Here is a 20,101-nt window from a genome sequence, read left to right as displayed (position 1 = left end):
GACGGAGGGGGAGAGGGCTGTTTTCCTTTAACTGAACCATGTGACTGACTTGGTCATCCTGCCAAGTGAAGTAAGAGGTGCTTTAAAACTCTCCAGCCCAGAAAAGGGACAGACCACAACGGGATGTCTATCCTGTAACTAGAGTGCTTTTCATATCAGGCACTGAAGGAGTGAGCGAACATTGGTCAGTCTGTTCAGGCAGCGTGTGCTCTCCTTGGCTTGTCTGGAAGCTGTTGCATGCTTAGTTCTGCTTAAAAGAAAGCTGCACAGAATAAAATAGCAATTAGGAAGCTCCTTTGCCTGAGAAAGGAATCAAGGATTTGTGGAGACCTGCTATTTAATATGCTAGGGACTATAACAATCACAGGTGAGTGGAATGGACTTGTAGTGTTTGGGGACTGCAAGTCAGTTAATTGAGTTTGATATATTTGCATGTCAAATTTTATTCTGTTGACCATGCTGGTCATGTTCATGTTTGGGGTGTGGCAGTATACTAGAGTATTCTCAATGAGTTCTGATGACTTTATGTAAGTGTTCATTTTTAGGGGGGAGATAGATGGGCAAAGAATATTTTGAATACAAGAGATCCCCTCCTCTTTCAAGTGCATAATTTATACTAATATTCTATATTACCTTTACAGTAAAAGAGAAGGTTTTTAAAAAACCAAAATTTGGTGTTAAATTTATTAATATATGCTGAACCAAACTGATTAGGATGGAAAGAGCTTTTGTTGACATTGTTTTTTTAAGAGGGATTCTCAAAATGGGATGTAATTAGCAAGACACTTATTTTTGAGAAGTTAGGGGCAATATAAAACTTGGTTTTCAATGTGCCAAATAATGTAACTTATCAAATAGTGTAACTTATCAAGTTTTTTTTCCTGATATTTATGATGCAAAAGTTAGTCTTCTCTAATATCATAATTCTAGTGACACTTAGCATGTCAGTATACTCCTGAGTTTTTGCTTTCTAGAAAACTGGCAGTATGCATGTAATAATATTTTCTCATTTGACATGTCTTAGAAAACACTTTGATTTGTAGTTTAATTCTGGAATTAATTTCTGGAATGAATGTAGAGACCTTGTCTAAATCTAGTAAATTAAAGGATAAAAATACTTCCCCAACTGTTTAATGATAATTTTTAATCGCCTCAAAATCTCTACAGATTCTTTTCCATTTCATTGCTAATAGCTGCATTTTTACTTGTAGTTTTTCTATGTGGTATTTTTTAAAGCATAAGCATATATGTATAAATCACATACATACATGGAAAAACCTATGCGGAATATTTCTCATTCATAAAAACTAATCTGTAGGAATATGTTTTTGCAAACCACCTTTTTAAAATTATTTTAATTTTTCATTGTTTTAATGGAGCACCCCTCCCCCTCCAATATGCTGGAGATTGTAATGTCTTTGCTTATTTTGACTCTCATGCCAGAAATCATAGAAAAATCACTTAAAGATTTTTCTGTTCACACTTTTCCCCCCCCTTCCATTGTATTTATAAACTGTAGGAGAAATCTATCAAACTCCAACCCTGCCTTCAAGGGATGGCATGTGGTGTATAACAGCTGGCAGATGGGGGGCAGGGTTTCATGCCTAGTGTTCTACTTGGCTGGTTTGTTTGTGACTGGGTTTTCAATAAAAATAGTTACTTAACTTATCACTTGCTATGGCTCTTTATCCTTTTAGTTTTCTTTTGGGGGGGGGAAGTAATTAAATGATGACATAATGGGATAGATAGTAAAAGGGATATGTAAGTTGTTTTTTTTTTTTTAAAAGCTCATCAGAAAATTAGATTAAATGTTTTTTGAATTGTGGTATAATTTTACTGTGGGAAGGGGACACTTATTTTCCAGAGTGAATATATAAAGTAGCACAGGGAATGAATAAAATGGCACAGAAACTTGGGCTATACAAATAAAACTAAAAGAGAATATGTAATCAGATGAAATAATGAGGGGTTTTATCTTGACAAGGAAAACATTCTTATTCAAAAGTAAATATCACAAATATTTCTGAAATGATTTGTTTTTGAAAAATTAACACTTAGGCACATTTAGTATTTAAAGTATTTAAAGCTGACAGTTTGCATCTTGTTATACAGTATTTGTCTAAAATTGTTTATTTTTAAAAATTTGACAAAGAATTCATTCTATTTCATTTTTAGAGCAATATAAAAAATGGCTAGAATTGTTACATATTTCATATTCTTAAAAGATGATTTCATTTTTATTGTGAACTATATTTTAGGGCATTTTACAGACATTAAAATCAGCATTCTTAAATTTCCTCCATCTCCCTTCTCCTCTCTCTTTTTCTTGGCACTGCTCATTCCCCAGATCTGTAATGCATTTTCTCCTCACCTTCATCTTCAAGATTCACTATATTTAGGCAGCACCTTCATCACTTTCTCTTCAGATTACTTCTCCTCCTCCCAATTGCTAATACCTTCCTTCTCTACCTTATATTTATTTTTTTAATTAACAGTCTGTTTAGCATGAGGGCTATTTTTGTTCTTTCTTGGTGTTCCTTATAGTTTGGCAGGGCTCCTGGCACACAGCAAGATTAATAAATGCTTGTTGAGTGATTTGTATCCTAAATATTTATTTTATATACATATATTATTAGATAACATGGTATACAGCAGTGCTATACTCAAGAGAAAAATCTCCTTAAGAGGACTAAAATTAAACATGGATTAGAATTTCATATGTTGAGCTTCACATGGTGAAGGTTCACATTCTGTGTTATGTGTGTGGTGGAGAACGGAGAATGCATTTAATAAAATAAATCTTTTAAAGGTCTAAGAACAGCAACTACTTCTTGAAATTGCTGAAGGAGGTAGAGGATTAATCAAAGCAAAAACCTGTAAATTTTGGGGGGAGGGGGAGGCGGGACGAGGAAGCTATGTGGTACATTGGATATAGTACCCAGCCTTGGAGTGAGGAGAACCTGAATTTCCTGAATACTTTCGGACTTGAAAGAAATGTATTGAGGGGAAAAAAAAAAACTTTGTTTCTTCTTTTCAGATGATCCCCAAATTTCACTAGTGTCAATGATCACATAGTTGATGATTTTATTGATGGATAGACAAAATGTGAAGGCAGAGATAAATGCATTTAAGTTGTGAATCATCAGGGAACATTAAACATATGTTTATGTATAGTTACTATATATATTTAAGTATATACAGTAACTATGTATAGTATGGTGTGTGTGTGTGTGTATATATATATATATCTTGTGTGTGTATATATGCATCTATTTACATGTATATATACATATTATGTGAGTATATATATTTAAATATTTCCCATTCCTTTTCTTCCAAAATTGGTGTTATTCATTCCCTAAAAATCTTTTCTGACTCTCACTCCACTTACCTGCAGTTAACTGTTGTTGTTCTCTTTCCAAGTTACCTTAAACGTGTGTTTTTTCCCCTCAGTAAAATGTAAGCTCTTTTGAAGAGAGAGTCATCTTGGGTCTTTGTATATAAACAGTATCATATTCAAAAATGGCACTTCAAATACATTAAAAGGTAAAAGAACTAATTGTCATGTTCTAATTTATGAAATCCTCAAAGCAGGAATTCTTAATTTTTTTCTTTTTGGGTCATGGATCCTTTTGGGAGACTGATGAAGGTTGTGGATGAACTTATATGCATAAAATGAAATATATACTATATAGGAAACTAATTATAGTTTGTACTTGAATAACTATAGTTAATTTTTAAATTTTTAAATAAATAATTTCATGGATACCAGGTTGAGGCTCTCTGACCTAAAGCATATGCTAGGGGGGATATCAATTTGTAGAATGTCAAGGGAAAAAAAAAAACTTCAGGTGTTTAATCTATAATGTCTAGATCACTTTAAGAAGTTTTAGTAGTGAAAATGAACTAATAACCAAGATAAATTTTAATTGTCTATTAGTTATCTTTGGTTCCCCTTCCAGAATCTAATTAAGATATGATTTGTTCTGCAAAAATCACTTGGAGATATTCATCTTAAAACATTTAACATGCCATCTTTATGGAATTATTTTTTTGTTTGCTTGCAAATATTAGTTTGGGGAAACCTAAATTGATGGGAGTTTCAGCCTCAATACATTGCTAATAGGCGGGACTTATTAAAGGATCATTAAGCAGAAGAATATGACATGCAACAAAACCCAGATATGTTGGAGATGATTACTACTTTCCTTTGAGGTTTAAAAAATGGAGTTTTTTTTATGGTCACTAGGTTTTGGAACATGGGGAGTTGGGTGTGTAGGACATAACGGATAGATTTAGAATGTGGAGAATTCTTGGAAAAATTCCAGAGCTGTGTTACAAATCTTTGGGGAAATAGTCAACCAGCTCCAGATGTCGACATGGTTGACTGCAAGCCCATGAAGTGCTTTAGATTTAACTATTACAGGACAAGCTATTACAGCCCATCCTGGATCATCAGAAAGTTAGTTTAGCCTTTACTTATCAAAAGGTCAAATCAAGGAAATGGATCTTAATCTTTCCAAATAATGGATGTGTCAATAGTAAGCCTTCTTTCCCCCATAATAAAAAATTATTACACATATTTCACTAATTTTAAAATAATGTTGACTCCTCACATTACTTTTAACATTATATTTGGATAAAATCAGACCACTTCAACTCCAACCATTAAACCTACCTCATATGGAATCCTATATGTTTCTGAGAAATTTTCAAATGAAATAAAATATTCTATTATCATCTCTTTGTCTATCTGTTTATGAAATGAAATTGTGAGTTGGAAAAAATACTGACTGAAAACAATAGCTTATGCCATTAATAGTCACCAGGTGTTTGGGTAGAGCCTTTTTGTGGTAAAGATTTACCTTTACATTCATTTCATTTTAATCATGTTTCAGAAGATTGTCAGTGAATTCCCAGTGGAAGTTCAGAATGAGGTATTATCTCAGCAGTCGTATATTTCAGTTTTTAGGGCTCCTTGGCAGATGTGAAAAATAATTTAGATATTTGGAATTACCCAAGAGACAGATAGTGAGTGAAATGGGGAAAATGGGAAATAGTAGTGCATTGTAAATTAAGAACCATAGAATTTTTTAACTGAGACTATTTTTTCTGGCTTAATTCTGAGGACTAGTGGGTAACAACTCAAAGGTACAAAATCTTAAATTGAGAACTGAAATGCTCTTAGAGGTCATGCTGTTAATAAATATTGAGAACATGGAGTATCAGACCTCCCCCCCCCCCCCCCCCCCCCCCGGGCCTCCTTTTTTTTTTTCTTTGAATTACAATACTGCTTCAAAAATGCAGTTAAAAGATGTTAAAAATAGGTGTGTGTGTGTGTGTGTGTATGTGTGTGTGTGTGTACGTACGTGTGTGTGTGTGTTTTCAAATATAAATAGTGGCATTTGACCTTCAATAGTCCCTTTCTTTTTAGCTTTCTGTTGTGTCAGTTTTATCAAGTTAGGAATATTGTAACCTGTCATACCTCTACCTCTTGTAGAGAACTAATGGAAAAATAATTGGGCATATTTTAATTAAGCTCCTTATGTATATATCCATAAAATAATTAATTTTTTGAAGTTCAGGTTTCTTGGATGCAATGGATAGAGCTGATATCTAGCCTCAGGCCAGCTATGTTTCCCTGGGCAAATCTGGTATCTACTTTAGTTTCTTCATATGTAAAAGGGGATAATAATACTTCCTAGAATTGTTTTGAGGATCAAATGAGATAATGTTTGTATAGTGCTTTGCTAACCTTAAAATGGAATAGAAATGCTGCCTATTATTATTAAAGGACATAGCATTTGTGTCTTTTAAAGTCATTTGATTTTCTACTAAATAGACCTTATCATTACATCAATATAACACGTTTTCAGAATTCCTTAAACTTTAAAAATGTTTCTCATTTTATGGCATTTCCTTCTCCCCTTCCCCCATACCGTTAATCCCTTAAAAATAAATGTCAAAGGAGTTAAGTTAATAAATGGGATACCTAGGAAAATAGAAGAACTAAGATCTAATACTGGAAACCTTCGTTCATATGGGAAAAAAGGAAGCGTAATGAATGAAGGCATCCAGAAATCCAAAGAAATATATCTTATCCTAAGAAAATGGAAGTAGTGGAAGGAGGCATTTTCCTTTCTGTTCCATAATTCACATTTTAAGGACATGATTGTCTAGATAAAGATAAAGGGGAAGTTTATGGTGGAGCTATGTTGTTACCAAATAACAAATTTGTCATTGTCATTTCCTCTCAAATGTTGCTGTTGCAATTGGTCATTGTTATTGATTGGTATATACTTTCCAGGAAGCCAGAAGGATGTCCGGATTGCTTAGTAAGTATGCAGGCAGTATCCCTACTACTTGTTATGATGTTATAAATAATGAATGACATGTAATGGCATAGGTACTAGATAGATTCAATAGACTTAATATCTGAAGATGTTGTCTTCAGCAAACTAAATCAACAGAGGCCATTTTATCTATATCCTAATCAACTTATATTCTTTCATGTGTATCTTTCTTTTCTGGATCTAGAAAAGGCAGAAATATTTTATTCCAAGTAAAAATATCATTTGTGGAAAAAAAAAATAGAAAAATGTTAAGTATAATGCTATTAACTTTTATTTCTCAAGCAGGTACAAATCTTTTAGCTTTTGCTGCTGGTGGAAAGTGAATTTATATTCATGTTGAAATATTTGATAGACTGCTACATTGGGAGTGTTCATTTCCAAAGGAGGGCTGCAGCCCTGGTAATAACTTAGTTTAATAAGGCTAGTGTGACTTAGAGAACTAACCTTGGATCAGAGAATCTAGCTATTTTTTTTTTTTTAACACATATTATTTGACCTTTGACAAGATATTTAGCTTTCTCAGTACTCTAAGCAATTTTTTCCCCCTGAGGCAACTGGGGTTAAGTGACTTCCCTAGGATCACACAACTAGGAAGTATTGTGTCTGAGGCCAGATTTGAACTCAAGTCTCTTCCTGACTTCAGGGTTGGTGCCCTATCTACTACATCACCTAGCTGTCCTTCTAAGTAATTTTCTAAACCCAAAAGATGTAAGGAGGGCTTTACTATAGTAATGAAATCACACGGCCATTCCCTAATTCTAATATCAGGCAAATTAAAAATGAAAGAAAAGTGAAAAAGCAGGAACAAAGCCCGTGCATATGACTACACATTAATCCCCATTTTATTGGCCCCCAGGCTTCTAAATTATTGGCTTCTAGATACATTTGAACTGTAAAAGGTCCCTTTATATTTAGTGAAGTGGGGAATAGAACTCTGTTTAAATGCTGCTACAGCTAATAAAGGGCTGACATGTAGATAGAAGCCTGAGCCTGACTTCCGAGCTCAGATATAGTCTCTTAACTGTGTTTGCCTCAGTTTCCTGATCTGTAAAATGAGTTGGAGAAGGAAGTGACAAACCACTCCTGTATCTTTGCCAAGAAAAAGCCAAATGTGGTCATGAAGAGTTGGACACAACTAAAAAGTGACTCAACCACAACAAAATAGTGAGGTGAATCCTCTTGATTTTCTCAGCCAATCATAGTATGCAATCCTAAAACCCAGTCATTGACAATGCTTTTTTCTACTCATTCCCTCAAGTACCTGACCCTTTTTGACTATTGGAGGCGTCTTAGTACAGATTTGTTGTTGGAATGACATGAGGCACTCTTTATAAGAGAAGGTATATTTTGCCCTAACACAGCGAGGACATGCAATAAGGACACTGGTTTTAGACACCCATCAAGGCTGAGATTTAACTCCATGTGTCTAGTACTTTTTATGCTCTGGGAAGTTGAGGCCAGTCAGGTTCCAGGGACAGCTGTTGGCATGATGGAGGTAGATTGATATGACTTTTATTTTTTTAGGTAAAGACTCTCCACATTCTGGATGGGAGGAAAGAATTTATATTGGGGGAAATACTAGTCTGAACACACTCAGAATTTTACCTTTATGCTAATATGTCCTAATATATTTAATGTTTCTCACTTGATTTGCATTCCCTATCTCCAATGACTTATTAACATATTTCTTTGAGGATATTTCTATTAAACTTTACATAAGTTTTTCTATCTCTTGTCTTAAAGCTTTCACTCCCAATTTCTCAGTCTCCATATATCACCATTTTCTAGTTACAAAGTTGAATATTTGGAATCACCTTGAATTTTTCCCTGCCTTAATCTTCAAATTAATCTTTTCAAAATACCATTATCATCATTTAACTCCTGTGCTAAAATTCTCAAGTGGAGAATCATTGCTTATAGTAGAGTAGCATTCTTTAACTGGATGGTAAAGTAACTCCATAATCTGCCATCACTGTTTCCTTTATTTCTTTTCCAAAATGAATCTTCTGCTTTAACAAGGGTATTTTAGCCTCCTCAAATACATTTAATTTGTTCCATGTTATTCTCCTTATTTTGAAAGCTCCCTTTTGTCTGCCTATTCAAACAACCGTGAAGATTCTGGCACCAGCTCAGGACTTACCTTCTCAACCTGATAACATTCATCTCTCACTTATTTTACATATCTCATGAGTCTTTTTGAAAACACTTATTTGTTTGCTAAATATTTTCATTTACCTTGTCTTTAATAGTGTTCTAGCTTATTGGTAGTCTTGCTTTTTAGTGGTTACTCCCATAGCCATTTTTTTCAAAGCAGAATATTTGGACCTTTAGTCAAAGGACTTTTCCTGCTACCTACAAATATATATGTTCAGATTAAACCTATTCTTAGAAAACTAGAGTCAATCCAGTTGACTGCTATTCCTTCGAAATGTAGTTCTTTCCTTTCCTTACCAAAAAGGAATAGTCCTTTTGGTACCAAAAGTAATAGTCCTTTATTTTTATGGTCCCCACAACCTTCCTACCCCTTCAGTTTTCAGGACCTTAACACTTAGATTTTGGGGCCTCTCCATTAAACTGCTAAAACATCTTTCCCTAAGGTGATATGAGAATGTGTTATTAATAAGATCCAATGACCTGCAGGTCGTTCTTAATTTTTTGGGTTCCATGCCACTATAAGAGCCACTATCGTCTTATTCTCCTTTGGTTGTAATTTATCCCATCTTCATGGCATCATCCCCCTTAGTTACTCCTATATATTTTGTTCTATTCCAAAGGAGTTTATTCTCAAATCTATTCAATCCTAACTTATCTCAGGAATTTAATTCCTATAGAGTGAATTGTTTATTGGTCATCCTCTTTTGAAAGTCCCACAGGCATGATAAAACTCAGCACGACCAAAATAAAATATTTTACAGTATGTTTGATCTTCTTTATTTCTCAAAAATTCTTACAGAATTGGACTATTAGAACTGGACTTTATTGAGCCTTCTTCATCTCTGTCTTCCCCTAATTTGGTAGTATAGTCTCCCTCATTTTACCCAGGATTTTGTGTGTGCCGTAACTGTATTTTTACCCCCTCCCCCAATAGAATATAAGCTTTCAGGGTAGGTACTATATTTTGTTCTGTATATTGAGTATCTATAATGGTACCTTGAATATATGTTTACAGTATACCATGCCTATTTGAATTGAAGAGCTCCTTCAAGCTCACTATTTGTCACAGGGCCTGAAGTAAAATTTCTAAATGGGCAAGATGCTATTTAAGAAATATTGTTGTCTAAATTTGATCCCGTGTTTCTATCCTGTATAAGTAGTAGGATAGACTGGAATTCTCTGAATTAAAACTGTTTTGGGGAAAAGGAGGGATTTCGGTATTATAGAATAATTTAGATTTGGAAGTCTATTTTATGGATAAGCAAATTGAGGCCCAGAGGGCATAAAAACTTAATTGCTTAACATGTGGTAGTATGGTTTAATTGTCACAGAGATGGGGAGCCAGGTCCTTTGACTCCAAATCCCAGTGCTTTTCCCCCCTCTTCATGTTCTAGATGGTTAACCTTGGCAGTGGGCTCCCTTTCCTCTCCCCTTAACTGCCCTGTCAAGCAGAAAGCAATGGAAGAATAGGTGGCAATATACGAGATTTGGTTTATAGGCAATTTTCCAAATTGACACTACCATTAAGATATATAACCCTGCTGCAGTTATTCTGATTTAGAGATATCAAAATAGTATGACACTGCCATCTGCTGTCTTAAAGTATTCATTTGGTTAGAACTGCACACTAAGAAACTGGGTTTTTATTGGAGGAAAACTCAACTATTAGTATGATTATATACTAGTATTAGTATTATATAGTATTATTAATATGATACTAATATATTAATTATAGTTGGAGATATAAGCCAAGTTATTAAATTATTTTAAATTGGTAGTTGGATTTGGAATTCTTAATACATTAAATCCTGAATACTTAATACATTAAAATAATAATTATAATATTGATAGTGAATAATATTGTTAAATTACAAAGATCACATTTTTAAGTTATAAAACATAATTTTTTTATATTTTACCTTTAAATCATTTTATTTTGATTTTAAAGTTGAGATTAAAAGATAAGCTTAGCAAATTGACACCTTTTCCCATTAAAACAGCTGGGAATTTTACAGCTATGTAATCTATGGATATGTAACCTCTGGTCATAAAAAATTAAGTATACTGGCAGTTTAAGGCTTTAAGAATTTTGCCCATTTTATACTAAACGAGAATTTAAATTCAAAATTATACAAAGTTTTTGAGGAGGAGAACTATGTATTGTGTGTATATGTTTCATGTGTTGATCTGTATGTTAATTAAAATGTTGAAGGCCATGAGGTATGCACTTAATCCAAGCTCTACAGAGTTGAGATTTGTGGTGATTTGAGAAAGGTCAAAAAGTGAGACCTTTAGAGATTGTGCAGCCTAATCTCCTCATTTTACAGATGAGGTCCAGAAATTTGGTCAACTTTGCACAACTAAGATTCAGATTTCCTAAGTCCCATTCCAGTGATTATTACTGAATCCTTTTGCCCCACCAGCTGAAGAAACTATTCATGGAATCTTCCCCATTCATTGTCGATGAAAAGTGATTAGCTGCTTAAATGTATTCCTTCAAAATGTATGTGAAATTATTAGTTGAAATACTTATTTTTAAAAAAACCCTTAGTGATAATGTAATTTGTTAGGCAACTTTTTTTTTTTAAGAGGAATTTAATCTTCAGTGGAAATTTGAATTCACTGAGTTTGCTGGCAAGGTCAGGTACTGTATTGTATTATAGATATTGAAATAGTTTGAAAAGGTATATATTTTGCCACGGGGCATATTCTAACACTTAAGATGGACACATGTATCAGATGGCCAATTGTTGTCCATTGCTACTTTATTCTAGCTTTTATCCTGTTACATGTTCAGATTAGTATGAGATTTAGTGTCTTTTCCTTTGGAAAAAAGTTGTGAATGATAATATTTGGCATTAAGGACATTTTCTTTTGCTAGTGTGGATTCAAAAGATTTTTCATGACAGAGCACTTTATGGCTTTATAAAGAGTGACAAATAATTTTAGGCATGTCCTGGTCTGTATAGTTTATTTTTATTTTCTCTGTAGAGTTTAAAAAGAAAAAAAAAAAACTTTAAAAATGATTGTTGCAATTCTGTGTTAATTTCTATCACACATTTTTCCTTATTTTGGCCTTTGGCAATTTTCATGTAGATATAAAAGTTTGAATATATCTTTCTTTTCTCCCTTTGGCAAAATTGCCTTTTGATCCCATCTCTATTCCCCTCTGCCTCTGTTCAGTGGAACAAGGTTAAAAAAAGAACACTAAATTAGCAAATATTTACTAAGTACCCACTGTATGTTACTGCAAAATTATGGGGATATTGGCTTTTTTTTTTTTTTTTTTTTTTTTGGAGGGAGAAGCATTTTCCCTTAAGGAGGATAATAGTATTCCCTACTGCTTAGTTGAGTCCAGGAGAACTTTCTTGAGGGACTGGGGAAGACTTGAAGTCTCTTTAGTGTTAAAGATAGATACATAATGCTTTTGTGTGACTATGAATGTAAGAAGAAAAGAACTATTTGAGACTGTGGGGAAAGAAAGCAAATATTTGAATGGGGAGAGGATTTGGCTTAAATGGATATATAACATTTTACAATAACAATAATAAATATAAAATTTATACAGTAAATAACAGGAAACTACCTTTAACTTTTCACAACTAATCCAGTATATGTATAGCTTACATTGTTATAGCACTTCAAGTTTGCAAAGTACTATATATATATATTCATTTCATTTCATTTAGCAAATTGTGCTTAAGTCATACCCATATTCTTTCTCCTTCAATTTTTATCTCTTTTGCTACTTATCCAAATTCTTATGAATGAAATTAGTTCCAGAGCAGTTTATAATTCTTAAGCATGTCTTCATTGATTTGAAGAAAACCATGGGGGAGGCAGATTAACTTTCAGATTTTGCAAATTAAAAATAAATTCTTGTCAGAAAAAATCAATTATCCTTTGACCTTTTTGGATATTTAGGGATATTAGCTATGTGAAAACTAAATGGAAAAGAAGGAAAGAAATTTCTTTCCATCCATAGGGGAAAAAAGATCATCCAAAATACTGTGAAGAAAGTAAACATTTTATGATCTTCTCTCAGATTATGCTGTAAAATTTTATTTGTGTAGTGGGGAAATCAATCCCTTTCTCTTTTCGCCCTCCAAAGTTCTTTCTTTGAGCATTAAGAAGTTTAAAATTTCATTTTTGTGTCCTTTCCAATATCTTGCAGAATATAGAAATTTTATAAATAAATGTTTGGTTCGAATTTGATTTCAAAATAGTTTAGAGAGCCAGGCCTTAAAATAAATGTTTGTTGTGTGATGTATTTTGATGCTTTTGCCTTGTGATTGTGTACTTTTGTTATCTTCCAAAACCATCAGCTGTAATATTAATTCTCTGTGAATTTGTGGGAGGTGACCAAAGTATCACCCAAGGACTAGGGTATAGAAATGTTTTAGGCAGCCAATAAAAAGAAAGCTACCGAAGGAAGTACTCAGATCACTAAAATGGCAAATATAAAAATGGAAAAGTTTGTGAGAGGTATGTAGCCATGATGAGAGAGAAATATACTTGACTCTTAATAGTGTGAAATCTATACTTGAAGCAAAACTTTATACTTATTTGGGGTATACCTAGAACAGCCTCAGGCTTGATGCTTGATTTCAGGATAAGCTGGCAAGGAACTGGACTATATAAAGAATGCTATTGATTTGAACTTGTTCACGAATAGGCCAAAATGGGGAAAGGCTATATTCTGCTGAATGTTCCTCCTAAAGGGGTAATGACCTGGCAAAGAACTGAAGGGATGTGAGGAAAGGATTAGCGTTGTAAGGCAAAGGGGGAAAGATGGAATGATTAAAAGATTATGCTTTGATAAAGGAATTTCAGAGTTCTGGAACATAGTGGCAGTTGCTTGTGAGTGATGTTAAGGGTTATAGTCATCTCTGTGTTGCTGAGAAGCAGTGCAGTAGGTCATGGGAACTCAGACACTTGGAAGCTAGTGTGTTTGACCTGTAATTTGAGGGCTGGAGCTGGAGTGGAGGAAACCAGAAAGAAAGAAGTGAGTATCCTGGGGGTCAGTGGAGAAAAGCTATCAGAATCCTGATTGGATGATAAAATTGAATTATATACAAGAGACAAAATGTTATACTTGTTTCCACAATTTATAGCCTGAGAGTTGCCTGGGGCACTGAATGTTTGTGGAATAGCAAGTAAGTACCAGAACTGAGTCTTGACCCCAGGTCTTTCTGACAAAGAGGCAGGCTTTTATCCTGTAAGTTCCCTCACCCCCATCATCCTTGTGGCTTTGTTTCCTCAGTACTCACTTTCTTCCAATCAATCCCAGAATCAGAATCTGAGAGTTGGACCTCATCCAACATACAAATCAGATGAATCTCACTCTTAATATAGATGACAAAAGTTGGTCAGTCTCTCTGCCTATACAGTACATCAGTATAGATAAATGCCTATTTTATGCCTTGCATGGTGCTGGGGGCTTCAAAGATTAGAAAACAAAAATGAAGCAGTCCTTCCTCAAGGAGCTGATTCTATATTAATAGCCTCTAACCAGATGTTCTTCACCTGGGTTCTGTGAGCCTGGTATTTAAAAAAACAAAAAGCAACTTTAACACTTCTTTTAATAAGTATTTCAAAATAATTGTATTTCTTTGGAACTTATTATTTTGTTCATTTAAAAAGGGGCAGCTAGGAGGCGCATCAGCCCTGAAGTCAGGAGGACCTAAGTTCAAATCTGGCCTCAGACACTTAACACTTCCTGGCTGTGTGATCCTGGGCAAGTCACTTAACCCCAACTGCCTCAGTAAAAAAGAAAAAAACCTTGTTCTCCTGAGAAGGGTCCATAGGCAACCCCGTACTGCCAAAGGTGCCCCATCACACATTTTTTCCCTTACCCCCAAGTTAAGAATCCCTGCCAAAAGGGTGGATCCCTCACACAAGAAGGCTTAAACACACACACACACAGATACACACTCTCCTTCACACCTCTTCACACCACACACCACGCCCCTCCCTCTTTACACATCATTCCCTCCTTTACATGCCATGCCCCTCCCTCTTTAGACATCCCTCCCCCCTTTACACGCCATGTCCCTCTCCCTCTTTACACACCACGCCCCTCTCTTTTACATACCACGCTCCTCCTCCTTTATTTACACACCACGCCCTCCCTCTATACACCACGCCCCTCCCTCTATACACCACACCCCTCTCCCCCTTTACACACCATGCCCCCTCCCTCTTCTTTACACGCCACGCCCCTCCCTCTACACACCACGCCCCTTTCCTCTACACACTACACCCTTCCCTCTTTACACACCACGCCCCTCTTTTACATACCATGCTCCTCCCCCTTTATTTACACACTACGCTCCTCCCTCTCTCCTTTACACACCCACACCTCTCCCCCTCTCCTTTTCACACCCACTGACCCTAACCCCCTTTTCTTTAGACACCTACCCCCATGTATCTGCATGGACCAAGGCACACTGGGACCCATACATCATTAGTTCTCACCTGCCCTGCCATAGATATCTTTAAGAGGCTTCTATTGGCGGGGGGAGGGGGGAACGCAGAAGGCTTAAACACACACAGGGGGAGGGAGAGGAGGGGAGGGGGGGAGGAGGAAGGAGGGAAGGAGTACTGAGGAAGTCCCCATCTAGTGGTGCAGCACATTGGGGAGAGCTTCCCATTTGATCCTCCGGGGCTCCCATAGGGTCTCAGCCCGGGCAGAACCTGGCGGGCTTAACTGCACGATGCCGTGGTGGAGCAACTGCTGTGAGTGGAAAGGGGACTTAACTGCCTACATTCTCTGGGGCAGGACTTGGGGACTCTGGGCATTCCTGTTTGGCCGAAATGACCCGGCTTGACCAAGCTTTGGGGGAGGTCTCGGGCTTGCGAGATGGAGGATCCTGGAGGGGGTGGGTGGGGCATGGTGGGGGTGGTGAGCAAACTGGGGGGGAAGCACGGCCGGGCTCGCTGTCGAGGCTTAACCAGGGGCCGGCTTGAGGAGGCAGCAGGGGGGTTCGGGGGGGGGGCTGTCCCCTGTGACCCCACGAAGGCCCTGGGGCCACAAACTGTTGGGAAAGGCCCGGAGAGCCAGGCTAGGCCTAGACCTTCTGTTGCTACCGTGGCTGGGCCTGGTGCCTGGCTTGCGGCCTGCGGGCCTGCCTGAGCCGGGTTCGGAGGGTGCCCAGGGAAGGTGGTCGGCTTCTTCCGGCCTGTTGAGGGGATGAGGCCACAAGGCTGACTCGCCCCTGCATTTCCCCAGGGAGGGAGAGTGGGGAAGGGGGGGGGGGAGGCCCGCAGAGACTCAAGTGGTGTTAAAGTGCAAGTTCAAGGACATCGGGGTGAGCATCCTCAGGGATGCGGGGTGGGAGGGGCGGCGAGGGAGGAGGTGTTTCCTATTATTAGTGTCTAATTAGTGGATCTTCACTCTAAAAATACTTAATGTGGCTGTGTTGTGAAATTGTTTTTTTATTCTCCTGTGTACTAGTTGATCTTTAATGCATTGCTGATGATGTGATCAATACAGACAACAATGAGGATGGTTACCACCTCCCTGTAAGGAAAAAGGAGTTGTTGTTTTTGATGCTCAGTGGGTTTTGGAACATAGGGATTTGGGAAGAAAGGAAACAAATAATTATGATATTCCAGGCAATGTGCTGTGTGCTTTACAACAACAACAACATTTATGTGGAGCTCATAGTTGCTTACATTGCTTTGCAATTATTACCTCTCTTGATCCTTCCACAACAACCTAAGATGTTTATCTAGAGCTTACTCTGTACCAGACACTTTGGTAAACATTTTGCAGTTATTCTCTCATTTGGTCCTCACAGCAGGTAGGTGATATTATCCCTATTTTACAAGGTTAAATGACGCAGTCAGGGTAACACGGCTAGTCAGTGCTTGAAACTGAATTGGAACTCCAGACGGAGAACTTTAGCCACTTCCCAGCCTCAGCTTGGGTGTGATAGTGGATGCAGAGATGGAACTTGAATCTAGGTTTTCTGATTTTAGGGTTCTCCAGGGTATTTCCCCACCTTGGAATGTGCAAGTAGGGGGAACCTAGAGACCTGATCTTACCCGAATCATGAAAATATGAAAAATTAAATTGGAAGTCAAGTGATCGGTGGAAGAGAGAACTGGATTTGGAGTCAGTACTTACACACTTGTTTGACCTCTTAAGCTCATCTGTAAAAAGGGAGGAGATTAAACTAAAAGACTTGTTATGTCTCTTCTGCTTTGAAATGTATAATCCTGTAATGTCATAGTTCTAGATGTTCATTTTATGTTTAGTGTGAATGAGGACTAGGAATCATCTTGGACTAATATTGCAGCAAAGATAAGGACCTGGAGAAGAATTAGAGGAGGCATTTCAAAGTGGAAAGAAGAGGAAAGGTTTTGGGGAAAGCAGAAATGATGCTTTGGTTGGGAACATCATGAGACAACTTTGGTAGAGCAAGGTAGGAGGGTAATGAAAAAGGAAGGGTGTAAAGTTAAGTGGTGGTCAAAATAGAGCAGTCTTAGATTTTTCCTTTAAGTAATGAGGAGTTATCATGTTTTTGCATATTGGAATTACATATTGAACATTGTTTTTTGTATATTTAAAGTGGCAGCAATGTATGAAAATATTTAGAAGAGGGGAGAGAACTTAAATAGTGTAATCGGTTAAGAAATTACAAATAATAGGCACACTTACACAGCATTTACTATCTGCCAGTATCTCATTTAATGCTCACGACAACCATGTGAGGTAGGCATTATCCCCGTTTAATAGATGAAAAACCTGAGGCAAACCAGTTAAATGAATGACTTCTCAAGACCACTCAATTAGTAAATGTTTGAGGTTGGGACTGAACTCTGATCTTTCTAACTCGGGTTCACCACTTTATCTACTGCTAAAAGTAACTGGACAACTGATGCTTTTTTGTGGTTCTAATTCATGTAATAGAAATTCTTGTTAGTGCTAATATGATGCAGTTTTCCTTTTGTTCTTTTATCAAGTTACCAACAACTAATTTCAAATACCTAGGTTAATTTACTAAATATATCTCATCCATACCTAATGAAAAAGCATACTTAAATTTCCAAACTAACCAATAAAATAAGACTTGAGCTTTGATAATATGGCATATTCATGAAAGAATAGAAGAAATTAATATTAATGGTACCTGTTCACACCTATGTCTTTTCAACTTCTTTGCTACAATAAATATTTTTTGCATATATGAGTTCTTTTTCTCTATCTTTTCTCCCTTTGGGGTGGGAGATAGATACCTAGTAGTGATATTGCTAGGACAGTGTGATATTGTGACAGATTTAGTGCCTTTTTGAATATAATTCTAAATTCTAAAGAAACTAAACATAAATATAAATTCTAAATCATTGAAAGTACACAAGATTCCAGTGTGTCTGAAAATGAAAAAGTACATAGATCTCCTGAAGATCAAGTTCAAGGACAAATACTTTCTGAAGAGAAAGCTGCTCCTTTAGCCACAGAAGTGTTTGATGAAAAGGTAGAAACAGTAGCAGAAGTTCATGTCAGTACTGTGAAAGAGCAAGAACAAAGAGAAAATCAAATTTCTAGTGTAATTGGACCAATTCACTCTTCCCACCATAAGTGCAGTATTATACTTGTCTTTCTGCAGTCTTTCCCATAATTTTTTGGTATCTTTGTCAAATTGTGAGGTAGAACTTAATTTTATTTGTTGTGATTTGAAACATTTTTTCTATGCTGCTGATAGTTTGCTCTTTTTTTTTTTTTTTTTTTTTTTGGTTCTGAATGCCAAGTAGTTTTTATGGTTAGTGTCATCTAGTATAATTCCAAGTGTAGAAGTATTTCCTTTTAATCCCTGTTTTCCTACCCTTTCCCCCTTCCTTCCTCCCTCTCCCCCAGGCCATACTTCAAATAACTTTTAAGTAACTCTTTGATAGTTTGGTATAGCACTAAAAATCTGTGAATTATTTTAGTATTGATATTTTTATTTCATTGAGTACTGATATCCTTCCAGTATTTTGAATCTCAAGAAATAATCAGGAAAGGAAAATCTGAAAGTAATAGGAGAAATAGATAAATTGGAAAGACAAGAAAAGACAATGCAACTGACAAAAATATCTGAGTCTTGGAAAAGATAATTTTTTCTTTTTTATAATAAAACCTTTTTACTTTTCAAAATACGTGCAAAGATAGTTTTCATTATCTACCCTTGAAAAATCTTGTGTTTCAAATTTTTCTTCCTCCTTTCTCCTCAACCCCCCCCCCAGCAGATATGTCCATCCAATGTATGTTAAACATGTGTAGTTTTTCTAAAACTTTCCATATTTAAAGATAATTTTTTCTATATGCCATCCTTTTAATAGCCCTAGATTTTAAGGAATAATTTACCAATTTATAATTTGGCATGATGCAGTGAAATGCTTGCTGGGCCTGGAGTCAGAGTACTTAGGTTCACCTTAGTTGAATCTTTAAACACTTCAACACTTAGTGTTCACCATCATAAGTTTGAAGTTAAATGTTCTGCTACTTCAACAAGTATTCAACAAGTGTTCAGCATCATAAGTTTTCTTTATTCTTGTCCTGGAACGTAGTTTGAACGTGTTAGCTAAGTGTACTTTTCTTGTCTTATATCATAATTATGGTTAACCAATTTTTACACAACATACTGAAAATCACTTAAGTTGAGGAAATAATATCTTGTATTTGGATGTTTGTCTACTTACCTCAAAAATATATTTTGTTGTTGTATAGTTGCATCAGTGATGTCTGAGTTTTTGTGACTCCATTTGGGGTTTTCTTGGCAGAAATACTAGAGTGGCTTGCCATTTCCTTTTCCAGTTCATTTTACAGATGAGGAAACTGAATCATGGAGGGTTAAGTGACTTGCTCAGGTAACATAACTAGTAAGTGTCTGAGGTCAGATTTGAACTCGGCTCCTCCTGATTTCAGGGCTGGTGTTCTATCCATTGTGTTCCATAACTGCCCTGTATGCACCCACTCACATCCACCCTCTTCCCCCCACCCCCCTCCCCACAAACACACCCTACCTACTTACATTCCTCCCTCTTTTCTTTTTAAGGCCAATTCAGGTTCAGTTCCATCATGATTCTCTCCACCAAGAATGAAAATTTTATACTTCTCTGTTCTATTCCTTTTCTCTTCATTTAGTCAGGTTCTAACTTATACTTCTATTTGTGTACATATTTCTTCCATTTGCTTTTAGATTGTACCCTCATTAAGTGAAGAGATTTTCATTTAATCTTTTGCATCTTTAGTACTTATCATATTACCTTTTTATTTTTTTATTTTATTTTATTTTTTTATTTAATAGCCTTTTATTTACAGGTTATATGCATGGATAACTTTACAGCATTAACAAATGCCAAACCTCTTGTTCCAATTTTTCACCTCTTACCCCCCACCCCCTCCCCTAGATGGCAGGACTTAACATATTACCTTGCACTTAAACATGTTTTTGTCACTGAGTCAAACATATTCCTTTTCAGTTGAAGATAATTCCATTTGGTTGAAAAACTAATTTATTAGTTAACTTTCTATCTACAATGAGCAAGTTTTTATTCCTTTTTTGAGCTTCTTCAACAAAGCATAGAAAATCATTTTTGTTGCCTTG

At 36.1% G+C, this 20,101-nt stretch overlaps 1 protein-coding gene across 3 annotated transcripts in view; it reads left to right on the top strand.

The window, feature by feature from the left end:
* The window catches only part of AKAP12 (A-kinase anchoring protein 12), a 116,457-nt gene that overhangs the window by 81,237 nt on the left and 15,119 nt on the right, over positions 1-20,101 (top strand). The window contains exon 1 of one of the 3 annotated variants that reach the window (XM_023503271.2): positions 84-367. The exons of 1 other annotated variant lie outside the window; for it this stretch is intronic. In XM_023503271.2, the coding sequence (XP_023359039.1) occupies positions 343-367 (25 nt within the window). In that variant the 5' untranslated portion in view covers positions 84-342. Of the gene's footprint in view, positions 1-83; positions 368-15,066; positions 15,246-20,101 lie in introns of those variants that run through there. One more of the 3 variants, XM_031937626.1, reaches the window with a different exon arrangement.

This window comes from Sarcophilus harrisii, chromosome 4 (genome assembly GCF_902635505.1).
Source record: "Sarcophilus harrisii chromosome 4, mSarHar1.11, whole genome shotgun sequence".
Taxonomy (NCBI): domain Eukaryota; kingdom Metazoa; phylum Chordata; class Mammalia; order Dasyuromorphia; family Dasyuridae; genus Sarcophilus; species Sarcophilus harrisii.
Note: the sequence above shows the minus strand (reverse complement) of the source record. Positions and strands in the feature narration are given on the sequence as shown.